Source organism: Corvus hawaiiensis, chromosome 1 (genome assembly GCF_020740725.1).
Source record: "Corvus hawaiiensis isolate bCorHaw1 chromosome 1, bCorHaw1.pri.cur, whole genome shotgun sequence".
NCBI classification, from domain to species: Eukaryota; Metazoa; Chordata; class Aves; order Passeriformes; family Corvidae; genus Corvus; species Corvus hawaiiensis.
This window is the reverse complement of record NC_063213.1, coordinates 63443626-63461651: the sequence shown is the minus strand read 5'-3', so window position 1 is coordinate 63461651 and position 18026 is coordinate 63443626. Positions and strand designations below refer to the sequence as shown.

Below are 18026 nucleotides of genomic sequence, written 5' to 3'. Positions count from 1 at the left end.
TTAGATCTGCCCAAGTGGTCATGGGCCACCCTCTCTCTGAAACAGCAGAAGAGCCAATAAGAAACTTTACTGGAATCACCATGCTGACAGCCAGGGGTTTTATTTGTCCAGATTAAGCACTGGCCTCCAGAAGGGTTATTTTCAAGTACAGCTTGACAGTGGCTAATATAAACTCAGACACTTCTTATATCTTGCTCTGTCATGTGCCTTGTAACGGGATAACATAGAAAGAGCACAGATCCTATAAGCAGCCAGCTCAGGTCCAAGAAGGCTGTCAGTCTAGAACTTCTGGAAAAAAGTGGGATGGAATTCAGAGCTATGTCTTTGTAATTTCATATTGGTTAGACATGCCTGACCAGTATACCATGGGTTACCACATAACTCTAAAGGCAAGTAACCTCTTTTCACTCCAAATTGCTGATCTCCTTCCCCACCTAGCCCTCTCCATCTTCCTCCTCCTACAAGCCCCATACACTGTTGCCACAAGCGCTAAGATCATGCATAAGAACAGCTGTTTACATCTGCAAATCATTCAGATTAACTTGTGGTTTTGCAGGTCACCAGCCAAAATACCGAATACCAAAAGCCTAACTAAAAAGAGGAACCAATACACTGGGATTGTAGGAATTATGCTGGAAGCAATCAAATCAAGATGTTAGGACTATTTTTCTCTAGAATACAATGGTCAGGGCATTACCTTAAGCATCTGGAAAGGTATATGCCTGAACAATTTATTCAGTTACCTTTTACCCAGTTAACCCATTTCTATTTTATGGGCCTCTTTGAACAGGATTTAGATCCTTGATCAGATGTGTTTCTAATGCAATAGCATCAGGATAAGCAGGACATTTTATTTACCCTTTAGTATTGTCTTGCAGCCTTTCTCCCAGTTGCAGAAAGAACTGGAATCCTGTATCAGCTGCAGCCAGACTGGTATGGATTAGCAAAGAAAAAGCTCAGGCCGTTCTTCTCCATTGAGGACTAACACTGAGTTGTTAAGAGATTTAAACAAAATATTTGAAGGATGTCAAGTTCATTTCCATTCCATCTGTGCAATTCCAAAGTGGTAACTAATGCATATATACAATAAATAGAAGTATGCTATCCTTTTCTAAGTTTTCATTAGAGTTTAAACTATAAAAAAATGTTTATACTTTGGAGTTGTGAATCTTAAAAACACTTCCTGATCCACATAATTAAAACTGGCTAGTACATTTACATAAAAATCAAACGGCAGTTCAAGTATTTGTAAAATATCAAAACTTAATACAAGTAACTTTCTTCTCTTAAGCCTGACTTGGAAATTTTTGATGTTTTTAATTGCAAATGAAAAAGTGTTTTTTCTGCTAAGACAGTTCAGAAACAAAAAACCACAAAAAAACCAAAACAAAACCAAATCAACTTCACAGAGGATATAAAATCTTGTCCTGGTGCAAGGACGTACATTTCAGCAATAGTGTCTTTCAAAGTAGAGAAGCCAGTATTTTCTACCAGATGAGATAAAGACAAACAACCTTGTTCCTGTATAGGTTTTTTTTACTATACATGTAAGCAAATGTTAGATTAAAACTGATTTACATTTTTGTGAAAGACATTTATTGAGTACAAAAAATCCCCATTACATTCAGCCTTATTATAAATGATTACACGCAAAGAAATTCAAAAGTGTGTAAGATCAACAGTCTAACTGGCTGAAATTTTCAGAATTTACATAATTTATGAACCCTTACTTCTCAACTGTACAGTAATAAAATTCAAAAAAATACACTTTGTCTTTCCAGCAATACTAGTCAGAGGGATTCTGTGCTCATGGTGTTAATGGCAGCCCACACTTCGGCAGCTCTTAGTTTCACGATTTTAAGTGTAGGACTTCCCATATTAGCAACAAGGTGTATGGAGAAGAGAAAACCTAAACAACAAAAATTTATGCAAAGAGTTCGCTAAAAGCTGCCAGCCAAAGTTCAAGAGTGCAGGCTTAAAAGTACCATTGTCCATGTCGAGGCAATGAAGCTCAGGTTCAGAAAAGCCCTCCCACACAGAAAAGAGGTTAAAACACACATGCTCACATCAGTGCTGCCTGATGGGGATGCCCTACTGTGGATTTCCAAAGCTATCAAGCCTCCAGCTGTACATCCTGGATACCCACTTCTGAGATGCTACGCCATCAGGTCAAGACACCAAGATAAAAGATCTGCAAAGTGAACTTTAGAAATTTTCCTATTGCCTTTGGAGGGATTTTATTTACTGTATCCAAGATATTGAAACAATGTCTGTAGTCTTTGTATAAAGTTAAACTACAGGTATAAACCTACAGTTTAGTTTCTGTACAAGGAAAGATGAGAGAAACATGATGAAACCCCAGCTCATTTTCATGAAACTTCTGCACACTTTTTATCACTGCCTCACTGCTGAACACTGACATTTCATGTCATAAATTCAAAGATACCAAAATTTAAAAACTGATTTGCACAAAAGAAATTTGAAATAAACTTTATATACACAACAAAAAGCCTTTTTAAAGTACAAAAATAACATCTATATGCCAATTAGTTACCATGCTGTGATAGTTCTTTCAGTGCCTACACATGCAAGACTGTAATCTAGATTCAGAATAATTCTGCATCTGTAGAATGTATCAGAATATAAAAAAGATTAGTATGTGACTAACTCTTCTTATTTTCAGAATGAATATGTATTCAAAATATCTTTGTAACCAATACTGCAATATTCCAGTCTCTGCATGTATACATGTAGATAAGCAGCTTTCCTCTTAGTAGATTTTAAAATCTCCTGTACGCTGGTATCTACACAAAAAAGCTACAATGGTTTTAATGAATCTAGTTACACAACGCAATTCAAAATGTACAAAACTATAAAAAAAGGGGACATTTATTGCCATGCATGAAACTTAAGTATGTTCAACTAAAAATTGCATCAAATGCAATTCTGTTAAAAAAAAAAAAAAAAAAAAAAAGGACATACAAAGCCATTTACATTAACACTCTTAACATTAGATCAGCAGAATTAGCTCTGACTAAATACCACAAGGGTAAGACACATTCCTTTTGCTGGTGCCTATTAGATCTTCAAATCCATGGAAACATAAACCCAGGAATCTTCATTTCCCACAGTCAAATCAGATCATGAAATCAACTGAAAAGAGAAGTGTATTAGTTTTCTCCTTTTTCTCAATCCAATCACATATAACCTCTCATTTTGTATCAAATTATCATGAAAATACACTCTCCTTTTGCTATCACAACCCAAAACATCCCTAGAGCAGACAAATTGCTCTCTCCTGCTAATAGTGACATGTAGGCACAACATAGACACAGCAATTCTAGATAGCCATGTATCAACAAGCCACAAGAAAATGAAGTTCTTTTATTAACTCCACTAAGTGAACCTCACTTCTATGGTTCCATTTTTAGTTTCAGGGCTAGCAAAAGTCATGAAACCTGATTTTTTTTACAAATTACAAAAACCTCAGATTAGACCAAAAAACCCTCTGTCATAAGTACAGTAGATAAGGCCTGATCTTCAGCACAGCAAACTCAAAGGCAACATCATGATAACTGTAGTACCAGGAGCAGATAGAGTAAAGCTATGCATCTTTATTCCCTTTTGCCTTAGCTGACAGGTCTGCAGAGCTTGTACAACCTCATGCATTGTTATCTATGAATGTATGTGGCCAGTGCCTGAATTGAGTGCATCTTGCAGCCAAGGTTGTAATTCAAAACAAATTCATAGCTTTCAGAGTACAAGTCATTAAAAACTATCGTAACGTTAATTCTAGTTATGCTTACCAAAGAAATGCGTAAGAGTAGTAGTGGTATGCTAAGAAAAGAATCCGAAGTAAGTGGTTTTTTAAAGAGGGAAAGATAAGGGAAAAAACCCCCAAACCAAACATCAAAGCTTTAGGTAAGCACTAAACTTTCAATATTATACAGGAGGGTATTAAAACTGGTGTAACAGGATGCCATACCAGGCGGAAGAAGGAAAAAAAAAAAAACAAACCACCCCAACCCAGAACATTTTCTAGTGATAGAGTCTTTACCTCTTTGACTGTTTTTTTAATGAAGTCTTTTCTGTCAGATAAATCATAACTAGGATATTTTTCATACACCTAAAAAAAAGTAAAAACAAAACCACAAAATAAACCTCAAATTACTTTCATTCAATGCAGTGTGTAAATAGAAGAAGCTTAAATGAAATTAAGGCAAAAACTGATGTGGGTACTTCTAGTACTACAACTGCCAAAATGCCCTCTGTTATTTAGGGAAAGACACAAGCTTATTTTCCTGTCTTTCTTTTGACCACATAAATATTTACATGGATGTACTGTTTTATGTTTGGTCACTGACTAAACTGGTACTGTAATTTTGCACATCAACAAACTGAAATGCCTAGCTTGCCATGTCACACAAATAAGAATTGTGCAGTTTTTGTTTTAAATGCTCTCTTAAGCAGTCAGATAGCCCTGCACTAGTGTAGGAAGCTAAACAATTAATGAAAAATAAATAAGCCTTGGTATTTGATAAGTAAAACTGTGATCCTTTCAAGAGAGTAACAGAAGAGTCAACATGTTTGAGTGCTATTCTACAACTACTCTTTTATTAACAGAGTGGGAGAGGACCAAACAAACAGAAAATAGATGCCAACACTGACAACCAATTCAGAGTATTTTATTTCAGCATACCAAATTTCAGACTTCTAGAATGACTATAAATATGAACAACAGTTACATTCAATTTTCTGATAAGAATAACTTCTGGTTTAATTTTCTCAAGACAACATCTGTAAAGTACCAGGAAAACCAAACTTGTGTGTTAACCAGAAAGTATCAAGGTAACTGTATTGTTTGTTTGGGTCACTTTTCCCCACCTTTCCCTTTTCTGGCCACATGGTTCCCACCTGTTCTGACAATTAATGGATTTCTTGCTGAACTGATTCAACTCACTAACTCAGCTGAGAACTATTCTGATAGCTGCTGACAGGTGAATGGACTTAAAAAGGGAACATATGAAGAATGAGTGTGCAAGGTGAGCAGCAGAAATGTCCAGAGCACAGGACGCAGCCCTCCCCTATGGACAGCAGCAAAGCTGCTGCACTATCTAAACATTTCAGGTTTTCACTGTCATACATGGCACTTGGTTTGGAGGTCATAGTGCTACTTCCCAGATAGCTAATTTTAATATTTCCCTTTTAATGCTAGTATCAGTGTTGCAGATCTAAAAATTAAAGCTCTCATCGTTACAGCTATTAGCAAGAAAATAAACTAATGCAAAAACTATTTAGTTTCTGAACAACAGTGCAGAGTATAAGCCTCCATTTCTGAAATGATGATAGAAGTCCATTCCCAAACAATCCACTCACTACCTATACAGAGACTGCAAAATTGTATTTACTTACCTCTTTGCAGATTTGTTTCATTGTAACCTCCTCCAAATTTGCATTGGCCAACAAATTCTTGACAGTTTCCTTCAGTTCTTCATCTGTGGGTGGTTTCTTCAGTTTTTTAATTAGAGGTTCATCATCTGAACTATCCTCAGACTCACTTTCTAAATATGAAGAACAATTTGGATTGTAATAGAAGGTTTTCAGTTTGTCTGCTTTCCTCCTTAAAAACAGAAGCCATCAGAACTTTCCACAAGCATCCAATCCAGATGTTTTCGTTTGAAATAGACATCTTGCTAGACCATCCATTTAAAAACAAAGCTAATGCTATCAGTACTACATTTATTTATGAATTTGTGTAATTATTGATGAACTATCAGTTTACATATCAACAAGAACTCTAAAAAGTATGGGACTAATTTAATCTATCAAACTAATGCAAAAGACTTATTACAACAATTCTAATTCAGGTATTATGACCGTAAAAAAAAAAAAAAAGTAATTATTTCCTTTAAAAAGGAGTTTGGATTTCTTTTTTCCCCTAGCAGTGCCAAAAACACTAGGCTCTTGTAATTTTGCAATTTAACTTTGCAAACTTACTATCAGAAACACCATGAGAACAAGTAAGAACTTCGTAAATTAAGTGAAGGAGCACAGGACACTCCTACAGTCTTTTCCAGCAGAAAAGGAATTAGACCGAATGACTCCAACATCCACTCAGTTCCTCTACTGCCAACAAGACAAAATTCAGAGCAGATGCCAAACAAACTGGATAATGACTTTACAGAAAGACCTACTTTACATTTTGATTTTGGTACTGCAAACATATGCTGGAAACAGAAATGCAGGAAGAGTAAATAAGAAGTTATGAATATATTACGTAACTTATATGAAAAACACATAACATTTGTGTCTATACATATATGCTGATGACAAAATAAGGTGTACACACAACACAGCCACATTCAGTAGTCAAATTGAAAGTACACTGAGTTCAGCACAGGCCAGTTTATTCTGCTGAGAAATAAGGCTATGAAAGAAATTTAGCATAATTCTGTGCCTAAATGCTTACCCACACCTTTTCTCAAAGCACTGACAAGAAGGGGAACTAATCTGACCTGATGCTTGTGCTGTGGCATGCATATGCCAATGCTGGCATTAAATGAAGTACTTTTGTAGTATGGATATAAACTGCATTAGTAACTTGGACTACAGTTGAGAAAGACTTCGCTGTTATCTCAGAGTGTCAGAGAATTTAAGGTGGGAAAGGACCTCTGGACTTCCCTGAGCCGCTGGCTCCACTCTTGCTGCAAGAGCCCTGAGTGCTGTCAGTGTTCCTTATCAGAAGTGCCCACTGCTGAACGGCCTCAATGAGTTGCCTGCGAGAACCATCTGCCCCTGCTCAGGCCCTTTTTGCCAAACGTGCTTGGGAAGACACCACTGTCCCCACCCTCAGTACTGCCATCTTTACAGAGCTATTAAGAAACTCAGTGTCTGTGTACTCTTCATGCACATTGTGAGATATGAGAAAACTGACTGCAAAAGGATGCATGGAGAAACTATATCTATGTTAACAAAAAACCCATATCAAGCTGCGGAACCAAAGATAGAAACGTGGGATATACACCACTGGGTCAACTACAAGATTCGCATAAAGCCACTGTAGCAGCCCAAACAGAACTTTACCAATGTTCTTCCAGCAAAGAATGGAAAACTTGGCTGATACTTTCAGTTTATATGCAAATAAAAACAATATATGTGCACACAGCAGAAATTACATGAAATATACCCAAACGAACAGCTTTTTTCATTAAATACTGTTTCAAGGAAAGAAACATCAAGTAGCAAGTCAACAATTTACCAAATTCCATTTTCTTTCACAATTAGGTGCAAAAGCTTGCTTTCTAATAAGCACACCAGTTAAGCTACAAGACAACATATGAAAGATTTAAAACATTTACCTTTTCTAGAACTGTTCTGGTTTTTCTTAGTAGTGCTGCTGTCTGCCTTCTTGACATTTGCACCCTTCACAGCTTTCTTAGTTTTAGAAGTAATCTTTTTAGATTTTTCTCTTTTAGTTGCTTTTCTAGGGGGCTACAAAGAAGAAAATCAGAAAATTAAAATTATAGGTTTCACCAGAACAATCCATACCTCTTTTCCATAAAGGGAAATTGTTCACTCTCAGGACAATTTACTCCAGCCATTCCATACCAACAGAGCAGGTGCAGCAAAACAGATACACTGCCTACATCCTTCTACCTGTAGTATATTAAAAGCCTAACTCTTTTAAAAAATGCTGCAATCAAAATCTCTCTGCCCAGAGAGATGGGGAATGCCCATCCCTGGAACCATTCCAGGCCAGGATGAATGAGGCACTGAGCAACCTGATCCAGTTGAAGGTGTCCCTGCTCATTGCAGGAGGATTGGACTAGATGACCTTTAAAAGGTCCCTTCCAACCCAAACTAATCCATGATGTGATGTTTCTCGCCTAGCATGCGAAAAGTTACAAAGAAAGCACAAAATACGGCGAGATTCAGACACATCAGAGAGTGCAGGGATCTTTCTAAGGCTGCCAACTATGTTGCTTACTTTAATCTAAGATATAACACCTGAAGAGAAAGACTAAGATATAAAATCCAGGAGGAATATGGAAACAAGATCCCAACCCAATGCAGTCAGGTAGGTCAGGGACTCCTACTGAATTCAAAGTTAAGTCCTAGGTATCAAATCATACACTACATGATGAAATTACAATAAAGTCATCACAAGATGATACAAGAAATGCAATCACTTACATTAGAAATCCTGGCTGCCCCAAAATGACACATAGCAAACGATTTTATAAGGTGCATACATATACCCAAGAACCAGAACTTCTGCCTTTTATCTAAATGATTCTCTAAATTCAACACACAAAGAATTTATGAAAACCTCTTATAAATTGCAGGTGTGTTCCCTTTTCTTTCAGTTAAATATCCCTTACTCCCCAACTCTGTGTTCCAAGAGTTACCAACTGATAACAATGACATAATGTTGAAAAACAAACAAAACCCCTCATTACCTCATCTTCACTTTCTTTTTCTTCTGAAGACTCATCCTTTTCCTTCTTTTCATCTTCTTCACTACTGGATTCATCTGACAAGATCTCTGGGCACTTGGTGCGTTTTGCTTTTCTTGTTGTTCCAGAGCTACTGCGCTCTTTCTTGCCACCTTTGCTTTGTGGTTTTTTGGACTTCGGCAATGGCTGAGAGACAAGAGATGTGTGTAGTCCAAGTAGGAATATAAAAGTGAATTTTAAAACGATAAATTCTTTCAAATCACATGAAAGAATAGTAAAAAAAATATACAGGTGTCTTAACGCAGGACTATTTTATGTACTACACTTAAGCCATAGTATTTTGCAGTAAGCAACTATTCACTACTGAGCTAGAGCTGAGCAAAATGAAATTTCAGTTCCAAGCTAAGTGCACCCTTTCCCTAAGCAAGCAAATCTTCAAAAGCTGGGCATTAGAGAAGGGAAGCAAGAAAGGTTCCTTCTAGGTTGTTCTTTCATCTACCAATCCATAAAAGCAAGCCTTTTCTTTTGGTAATAAATCAGCTGACAACTCGGAAGACTTAAAGGCAGGAATTTTGTCATGTCTTATGCAAACCTGCATTTTGCTGTAACTCAGTGCCTGTGTCCCTAAAGCAGCATGCAGACCCCTTATTCACATCGCTTACCAGTGTTTGTTGGGAATAGATTTGATTTCCTGAGCAACAGTGCAACTATTTTAGCATTACTTTCTAGATTAAAAACTGAAAGTCCAAGAAGATTAACAACAGAGTTTAGTAGTCTTGGCAGTGGCACTCTGAATCTAGTGCACAAGCATACACTAGCTAAACCAAGCTGTTGGACCCTGCAACAAATTCTATTTGGTGATGTACAAGCGTGATAACGTACATCTGCCAAATACAGCAAACACAGGTAACATCTGACATTTGATTTTCCTGTCTTTTCATGTATCTATTCTCCTCCACCCACAAAGGAGAAGCTAATTGGTATTTGGAGATGGATATCCTAATTAGCTCCATGTGTTGAACTTGCAGTTCTGTGCGCTAACAGTGTGTAATGGGTACACCCACATTTAAACAGAATTTCTATTTAAGTCTTCACCCCATTAAGGATGCCTGCAGTAGTAGGACTACTCTCTTTCAAGCAGTCATTCCTACTTCAGTAAGCTAAAACAGTAATTGTATCATCATTGGAAACAAACAAACAATGAGCAATAGAGAACAGATGCCTTTTCCATCAGAACAGAGCTACAAAAGCAAGTGCAACAACCTGCATCTCACCTTGCCTGAAGATTTTGGGTGCATTAGGAAGTTTAATATTCTGGTTACGAGCTCACTATTAACTCCTGATCTTTCCAAGTCAAGAACTTCACAGATACTTTTCAACATTGCATTTCTAAATCTGTAGGAGAAAAAAAAAAGAAAACAGAAAAAAAGAGGTTTAGTATCACATCCTAAACAGTCAACATTTGACTGCTAGAAGCTGCTGTCTGGTTTGTGCCTGCCACCTGACAATACATCTACACAATCAACTTCCAGTCTTATCTATGGTTAAGCAAAGAATCACCACTATATTACATAAAGCAAAATAAAATAAAATTCCCAAATCTCTATGTCTGTATAGTAGAATATTAAAAAAAAGTTAAAGAATCATAGTAAAAAAAAGTATTACATTTTTTATGATCTCTAGCCTGAATAGTAAAGTTCTGCAAAACACATTGACCTTTGTTCATCTTGTTCAATGCTGTTAAAATATGACATGCAAGTGTACAGTCTGGGCAGAAATCAGCCACAGAGGCAGAATAAATTAACAAACTGCTCAACAGTTTGTGTTCCACACACAGCTGCAAACAGCAGCAGAAGCTACCACAGTAACGTAAGCACACGTGGCTCTGTACCTTCATACGCAACCCAATGCAACCAGGTTTCAGAATATTTGCTGAAGACTAAACAAGTTGTTTCATATGGAAAATACAAAAAAAAAAGTGCAAAATGACTTTTTTTTTCCTGATAAGGAGAATTCCACAATGAAACCCATGGGAAATGGTCAAAACTCCCCTCAGGAGACAGTTTGTCTTGTGGATTCCAATGTATTTGACAAACCATACTCCTGGAAAACTGCATATCTGAAGAAGAAAAATTTGGAAATTCCAAATTCTGGAAGCCTTTCCACTACCAACAAACAGGCACTAAAAACCCCCCAGTTTTAGAACATATTGTGTAGATGTTATTCTTTCATTTATTACGACTAGCTACACAAATACACAAAGTCATTTTAAACACTTTCAGTCCAGCCAAAACTAAGTTGCAGGAGCTTCTCCTGTTGACGGAAAAGCAGCTTATGAAGGGAGACAGTAAAAAAGAAAAAAAAAGTTTGTGAGACTAGTTGCTACAGCAATTCTAGTATGTTTAATATATAATAAACAGAAATGGCTTTTGATTTTGAAGGAGGAAGGTTTTGAGGCATAGAAGGATGCAGGTTTGCACCACGAATAAAGTACAATGTGTTCACAACACTATGCTTGCCCTGGGGAAATAATGCTTTCCTCTCACTTGGCAGAAGAATCTGCTAGTTAGCATGCAATAGTTAAAGCCAGGAAGGTGGGAATTGTGAATAAAATGTTCACTATTTAACTTAATACGTTTCAAGCTGTCTTAAGAGACCAGCTTGTGTGATTAAAAGGAACTCAGAAGAAAACTATACAGCTCTAGTAAACAGCCACCTGGCTTATAGCTTAAATTTCATCTCAAGTAAAATTTTGGAAGAAAAAGAAAGAAAAAACAGAGTGCATAGCATGAGTCAAGCTATGTTAAGTATCAAGAGATCATTACTTTTTTAACATTTCTTCCTTCTTTTTATATTGGTCACTTCCTTTTTCAAATGGAAACCCACTGAACTGACCCACATTCTTCTTTAGGGATGCAACCTAGAACAGAGCACACAGATTACTTTTTTCATTGTAAGCAGTTTAAAAGATTTCATCCAATTACATTTGTTAATCTTTTATACAAGAAAAATCTGTTCTAGCATATAGCTTTCTGTTGACAAAGTTACACCTTTTAAGTTATAACCTACATGGATTATACCTACTTATCTCATGACAGATAAACTACAACAATTAACTTCAGCTTCTTGTAACTGTGGTACTTTTAATAACTTACTAGTCAAAGTCACCTGCCATTTCAAGCTCATTTAGAGTGTACTGCATGATGAGTTTCAGGTTTGCAAAACAACAACATTATGAAGACTGTTGCATGCTTTGTATCATGTAATTTGTTACAAAATAGGGGTTTTCATTTTTTATTCTATAATCTGCTAGAGTAAATTTGCTTTACTAGCTTTTCGAAGTCTTACATAGGACCATGACTGTATTTTTGAACATTTTATTTAGCAGGACTGATTTTTGCATTTACATACCACCCAATTTACAACTTCTACCATTACACCTGACATCCGATCTGGGTTGAACTTCCATTGCAACAGCCCTTATAATGGGAGAAGTGCTCCCATCAAGATCACAAAAATGTATTTAAGTTCTTTGTTTTCACTTCGTCTCCTTTCACAAAAAAAAAAAAAAAAAAAAAAAAAAAAAAGAAGTTAAAAGAGAACCCCAGATCTTTCAATCTTCTGAGATCTTTATAACACTATCAAGAATAATTTGAACTCACTTTCAATACTCCTACAAATTTTGTTTCTGCTGTTTCTCCATTAGTTTATAATTTTACCAAAGCTGAGCTCCTTTTCCAAAGAGCTTTGTCCAGCACCTAAAGAAAATTTGCAGGTGGTATGTTTTATTAAAAAATGTTAATTACAAAGCACATACAAATAGGTGCATACAAGACAAGATCTGACCTTCACTATATTAAACAGCATTCTGAGTTCCCAGAAACTCTGATTAAATATAGTTTTGACTGAAACCATACTGATATGTTCTTTTTCTGAATACTTGTGGCAACAGATCATTCTTTGCCATTAAACAAACATTGCATTGGAAGCAGTGGTCTGAGATATTACAGATAGCATGCATCTGTACTAGTGCTGTTCAGTTCCTGGTTTCTACACTGGCTGCTCAAGTCTCCAATATATACAAAGATTTTTAAAAAGCTCCAATAATTATAGTAAATATGTAGAAATAGTACAATTTAATCTACCTTAATTCCACATTTTGCCTCCATTAGAAAGGAAAACGGGTCATATTTACTCTGAAATTTAATGCACAATCACTGATACATAAACCACTCCAAGAAAGATTTGCCATTATATTTTAAGTGTCATCCTTAAATACAAAATGGACAGTATCATATTTTAATTCTCTTAGGAAAATTGTTATATATAAAACCCCAATAGTGATTTTTATCACATTTATCTTTCTACTGCTTTCTGCAAACAAAGGAAGAAAAATAGGTATGCAGCAATGTATTAATACATGGAGTATTTTGATTGTCATCTGCATGTCAGCAGCTTTTAGCACGTGAATCATAAATTATTTCCAATTCATCCTTGTAAGGTAATCCACCATCGTCCCCTTAAAAAATACAAACCAATCTACATTCAAGAGACTTTCAATTTAGTACACTTTGCCACAGGATTTTTATAGGAAGAGGGTTTATAGGAGTTAAAAGAAGGAGACTTACTTAACTGGTCCTGAAAATACCCATTTTCTAAGTAGTTTGTAATAAATGGCACTTAAGAAATAGATCCATATGTGCAAATGTAAAAAACTGCACTACAAACATTTTCACTATACATGAGAACTAATGGATATACAGGACTGAAATTCTTACAGTGCCTGGCCTGTTGTAGAGGAGTTTGTGCAGGTTCCTAAGTTCGTCTGTCTTCTTTTTACTCAGAAAGAACTGTATCCTCTCAATTTCACAGAGTTTTTGTCCTTTTCCTGAAACAATTAAAATCAATTATGCTATTCATCACATTCATATATACCTATGTGTTTATAACTTAAAGTTTCTACTGTTTTTTTAAAAAGCAAAGAACTTAACTTAAAAATGGCATTAGACATTTTAATAGGTCAAACATTAAGCAGGCCTTTTCCTGTCACTTAGGCACCTTGACAGGCTCTTTACCTGCCTTACTACTTAGATCAGGGTACAAGGATTTGGCATTTCTTTCTATTCTAGTTGCTCCTCTGTTAGTAGTGGTGAGGGACTGAAGATCCTAATTCCAAGTAAGTTTAAACATCACGTAACTTTTATGATTTAAACTGATGCTACAGAATAAAAGAGGGTTTTCATATAATAGCCTTATTATTTTTAAACGGATCATGACTCATAAGTTAGGTCTCATCTACAACAAATTAGTGATTTAATCTTTTTAGAGTTTTCATTATCATTCCTGACACTCAAAATTCTTATGTGAGAAGTCAAGCTTACCTGGTGTAATTGTAAAAGGTTCCTTCTGCAGTGAGGACACTTGCATGGTCAGTCGGTCAACCTTCTTCTTCTCCCTTTTTCCTTCAACAATGAGACTCTTTTCTGCAAAAGACAGCCTCCTTAACCACAATATTCTTCATTGCAGATTTGACTGAAGTGACAGAGAAAACAAGACTGACTCTTTGAAATAGCAAACCAAAAACAGATGATGATATAACCAGGTACTATGACACTTTCAAACCTTTGGCTAATATGCCAACGTGATTCTATGGAGCTGCATGTACATAACTAGAAGTTTCTCTAGTTCATAACCACAACCCTGTATCCAACATAACCATGAAGACAAGACTGTATTTCCTAAAGGTAACTTCACCCACCATGGAGACTGCAAGACTACCCATCCTTTCAGAAACCCATCCTTGTCTCCTTTCACTGCCTTTTTCAGGTACAAAACTGACACTGTTTGCACATTCTCCTTGGATGCTGCAGTCGCTATGCACACAGCTCCACACACAGCACTCTCAAGAACAATACTATCACCAGATGGGCAAAAGCAGAGTCCAGGATGCCAGCACACAGATTCATTTCCCACTACTGGACTGGAGGAACCACACATTTCAGCAGGAGAAGAAGCACAAGAGCAGTGGGACTGTACTACACATCCCAGGGCTATGCAGAGAAGCACTCTGCAGGGCACAATACAAGTATCTCTAACACTACAGGAATATTATTCCCAGAAATTCTAGTACTGCTTACTAATGAATACATTTAGGTTGTTTCATGTATACCCTGCACATCACTGATTTAATGATACCACTCCAGAAGAAAAAGCTAAAGCTTCACCTAAACATTTCATACCAAAATCTTGATCTCAAATAATACTATCCTTAAACAGATGGGCTGTCCTGGCTTTAACATCTGAAAGCAACTTCAAAACCTGTATGAACATTATCAAAACTGGTGTGTGACTGCCAAAACCAGAGCAAAACATACACTTGTGTGTTCACAAGAAAGTTGTTTCTGAAAATTCAATTCTAATTACTCTGCTGTTTTCCAAACTGCATAATCTGTCTTCTTTCTACTACCTTTCCTAAAGCCAAACTTCATCTCTTTCAAGGATCCAAGAGCATCAGTGATTTGGTTTTCACTGTGCCATATCACAGCTCTATTTCCACAAAAATTTCCATTGTGGAGTCTCCAGGGATCTGTTTTCAAAGGGAAAGCAAGCATTTTTGCATAGTAGTTCCTTCATCCTGTTTTGTACTCCTTGACTATCCTCCTCAATTACATGCCACAACAAAAAACTTGCCTTGCTTGCTCATCCTATCATATTGCCACAATTTTTTATTGCTAAAATTAGTCAAATGGAATTTCCAGTGACCCAATATAATTACATTTGGATACCCAGAAAATTAATTCTCTGTAGTTAAGCAAAGACATCTATATTATTTCCGAAACTACTGCACACTTAAAAGCTTCTCTTTTGTAAACACAGACCACTTCAGAGTGTTACTGGCAAAAAATAATTTGATAAGGGACACTACCTCCTATAATCCTCAAAAAATTTATACAACAACAACAAAATCCCTAGTATTGAAGTCCAGGATGCTGGCATTTCCTTCAGTCTTTTCTGTGATAAACCACCACCACTGCTTTTAGCGTTGCTTGTTATAGTCTACTGGGAAGCTATTATGACCCATGAGACAGATGCACCATGGACTCTCCTCAATAATTGCAAAATTAGCCAAAAATCACAGGAGACTGCATTCAGTAGCTTGACATTCATTAAAGAAAAATTTATTCAATGGAAAAACAAGTACCCTTTTCTTCTTCCTCTTCCTCCTCTTCATCTTCATCACTTTCCTCAGCTTTGTTTTCAGTTTCAGGTTGTTTCTCATCTGTTTTTTCTGAGGACATTGTATCTTCTTTTGATGAATCAACAGAAGACATGGTGTATGCTTCTGTAAAAAGAGTCAGGGGAAACCATCAGTAGAACAACATCCATGAAAAACACAGGAATGTTACTTTCAAACATGATCTTGTGCAGTAGAAGCAATGTGCTGGTACTGTGATGGTTCACATTCTGTAATCACTGAAGTGTTCTGCGTACACACAATACATACAATTTTTCAGAAGAAGTTGCCATCCATTCTGCAACTAGTCTGGTTAAGAACACTCTAAAAGGTTATAAATTCTTTCCACACACAAGTCTTCAAGCTGCTTTTGTGAAGCATTCGGAAACACCCACTCAAAGCAGCTGATACTGTTATCTATTAAAAACTGCAGTGTTTTAAGATATCACCATTTTACTGCACCCTGCAGTAAAACTTATTTCTGATCATGGTTAACTATGCATGAAGTTTCCTAGTAACTTAAACAAGTTACTTATTTAAATGGGAAATGGGAATAGAAAAATTTTTAAAAAATGTTGCAAGCAATTCAGGAAAGAATTAACACTGCTTTCATAACTCAGACAGCTGCTGCATCTTTGGGCATGAAAATACTTCCTGGTTTTAATTTGTAAACCTACAACAAAAAGGAATAAATGCTTCATACTTAGCATATTTAAGACTCTTTTCTTAGCATGTGAATTGGCCTATATGTAAACTTTAAAACTAAAATATCTTAGTTATGTATGTACCATTTCCCTACTAATAGAAAACGTTTATGCAGTAAAGCAAGATAACCATATGCTTCATTTTTTAAAATTCTAGCTTTCAAAAATTTTCACCGTTTGGATCTGGAACAAAATTTCATGTAATTAAACATTTTCTTTTTGCAATATTAAAGCCAAAACTATCTGCAAGAGATCAGGTGCAATAAGTAACTTATTTAATTTAAATTCGCTGCCTATATGCAGTATTAGCAGGTGCCAGAGATCAATGGTGTTCCAAAAGACACAAAACGTGAGTTAATATGTATTAGTAATAGTACGAGGAAAATTAAAGTTTCCTGGCTAAGTCACCAAGAAAAAAAAGAATCTTTTAGGATATTACTACCAGTATTTAATTTGTAGCAAGTAATCTGGCATTCTCAGGGCGATTACTGACTTTTACTTGAAGTCACGAGTAAAAGCAAGGGAAGCACTACAAGCTCTTTCCTTCCCCTTTCAATGGGAATAGAAGAGCAAAAGAAAAGTTAGAAACTTCTCAGCTTTTCACCACCTGGGTTCATGACGACGCTTTGCTTGGGAGAAAAAGGGTTCTGGATCGACGTTTACCGGGAGACGATCTCCCACCCTCGCCTGGGGCTTTTCAGACGGGGACTCTCCCTCCACCTGTCCCCTCCTTCCCGACTTGTAAGGTGGATGCCGGGGCAAAGAGACGGCGATGGGCAGCGCCCGGTGGCGCCGGCGGCCAAGGCGCCATCGCCTCCTCGTTCCAGCCGGACGCAGGACCGCTCCGCCCGCTCCCGCCGCAGGACACCGCAGCACCCAGGAAACACCTCGGGCAGAGGCCGGGAGGGAGGAAGCTCCGGTGACAAGCGCCCCGCACACGGCGTGTCCCCGGTGCGGGACGGGAGCCCTGCGGCGCGGCGGCCGCGTTTTGTTTCTCCTCGTCACAGCCCGTCCCCGCTCGGCCCGGGCGCGGCGAGGCGGGACCGCTCTCGGGCGCCGTTACGGCCATGGCGGCAGGACCCACCTCAGCTCGAGCCCCGGCTCCCGGCTCCCTCCTCAGGCGCGGCGGCAGCAGCTGTAGGCGGTAGTTACTGCTGGGCGAGACGGGTCCGGGCGCAGCGACACACACACCCCCCGCCGCGGCGCAGCCCCGCAGCCACCAGCCACTCTTTCCCTTTCCCTCTCCCTCTTCCCTCCCTCCCGGAATCAACAAGGTTTTCAAAATGGCGGGTTCTCGGGCGGCGAGGAGGAAGCGGGAAGACGGCGGCCAATCAGCGCGCGCGGCCCGGCGGGCAGGGGAGGGCTGGGGAGGGTGCGCGTCACGCGCGCCCGCCCGCGGTGACGTCAGGCCGCGCGCGGCAGCGGGCGCGCGCTCCCGCCGAGAGGAAGGGGGCGGGGGATGTGAGGGGCTCGAGGTTGCGTTTTCCCTTTCAAAGCCGTCTGTAATTGCACCGTCTGTAATTGCAACGCCTTCAAAAAAAGCTTTAAAATAAGGAATCTGCATGTCTTATCCTGCCTAAATTGGGCGGTGATTAATATACACTCCCCAGACTTCCCTTTTGCACACAGTAT

The 18026-nt window shown here is 37.9% G+C and overlaps 1 protein-coding gene across 1 annotated transcript; it reads right to left on the bottom strand.

The window, feature by feature from the left end:
- Positions 1-1518: 1518 nt before the first annotated feature.
- On the bottom strand, positions 1519-17656 carry DEK (DEK proto-oncogene). The gene is made up of 11 exons (XM_048308172.1): positions 17479-17656; positions 15658-15798; positions 13838-13939; positions 13235-13344; positions 11282-11376; positions 9731-9851; positions 8460-8642; positions 7359-7491; positions 5413-5561; positions 4058-4126; positions 1519-3153 (listed from the first exon to the last, which is right to left on the bottom strand). Exons 2-11 carry the CDS (start codon positions 15785-15787, stop codon positions 3142-3144), a joined length of 1104 nt encoding a protein of 367 aa, XP_048164129.1. The 5' UTR covers positions 15788-15798; positions 17479-17656; the 3' UTR covers positions 1519-3141.
- Positions 17657-18026: the final 370 nt, after the last annotated feature.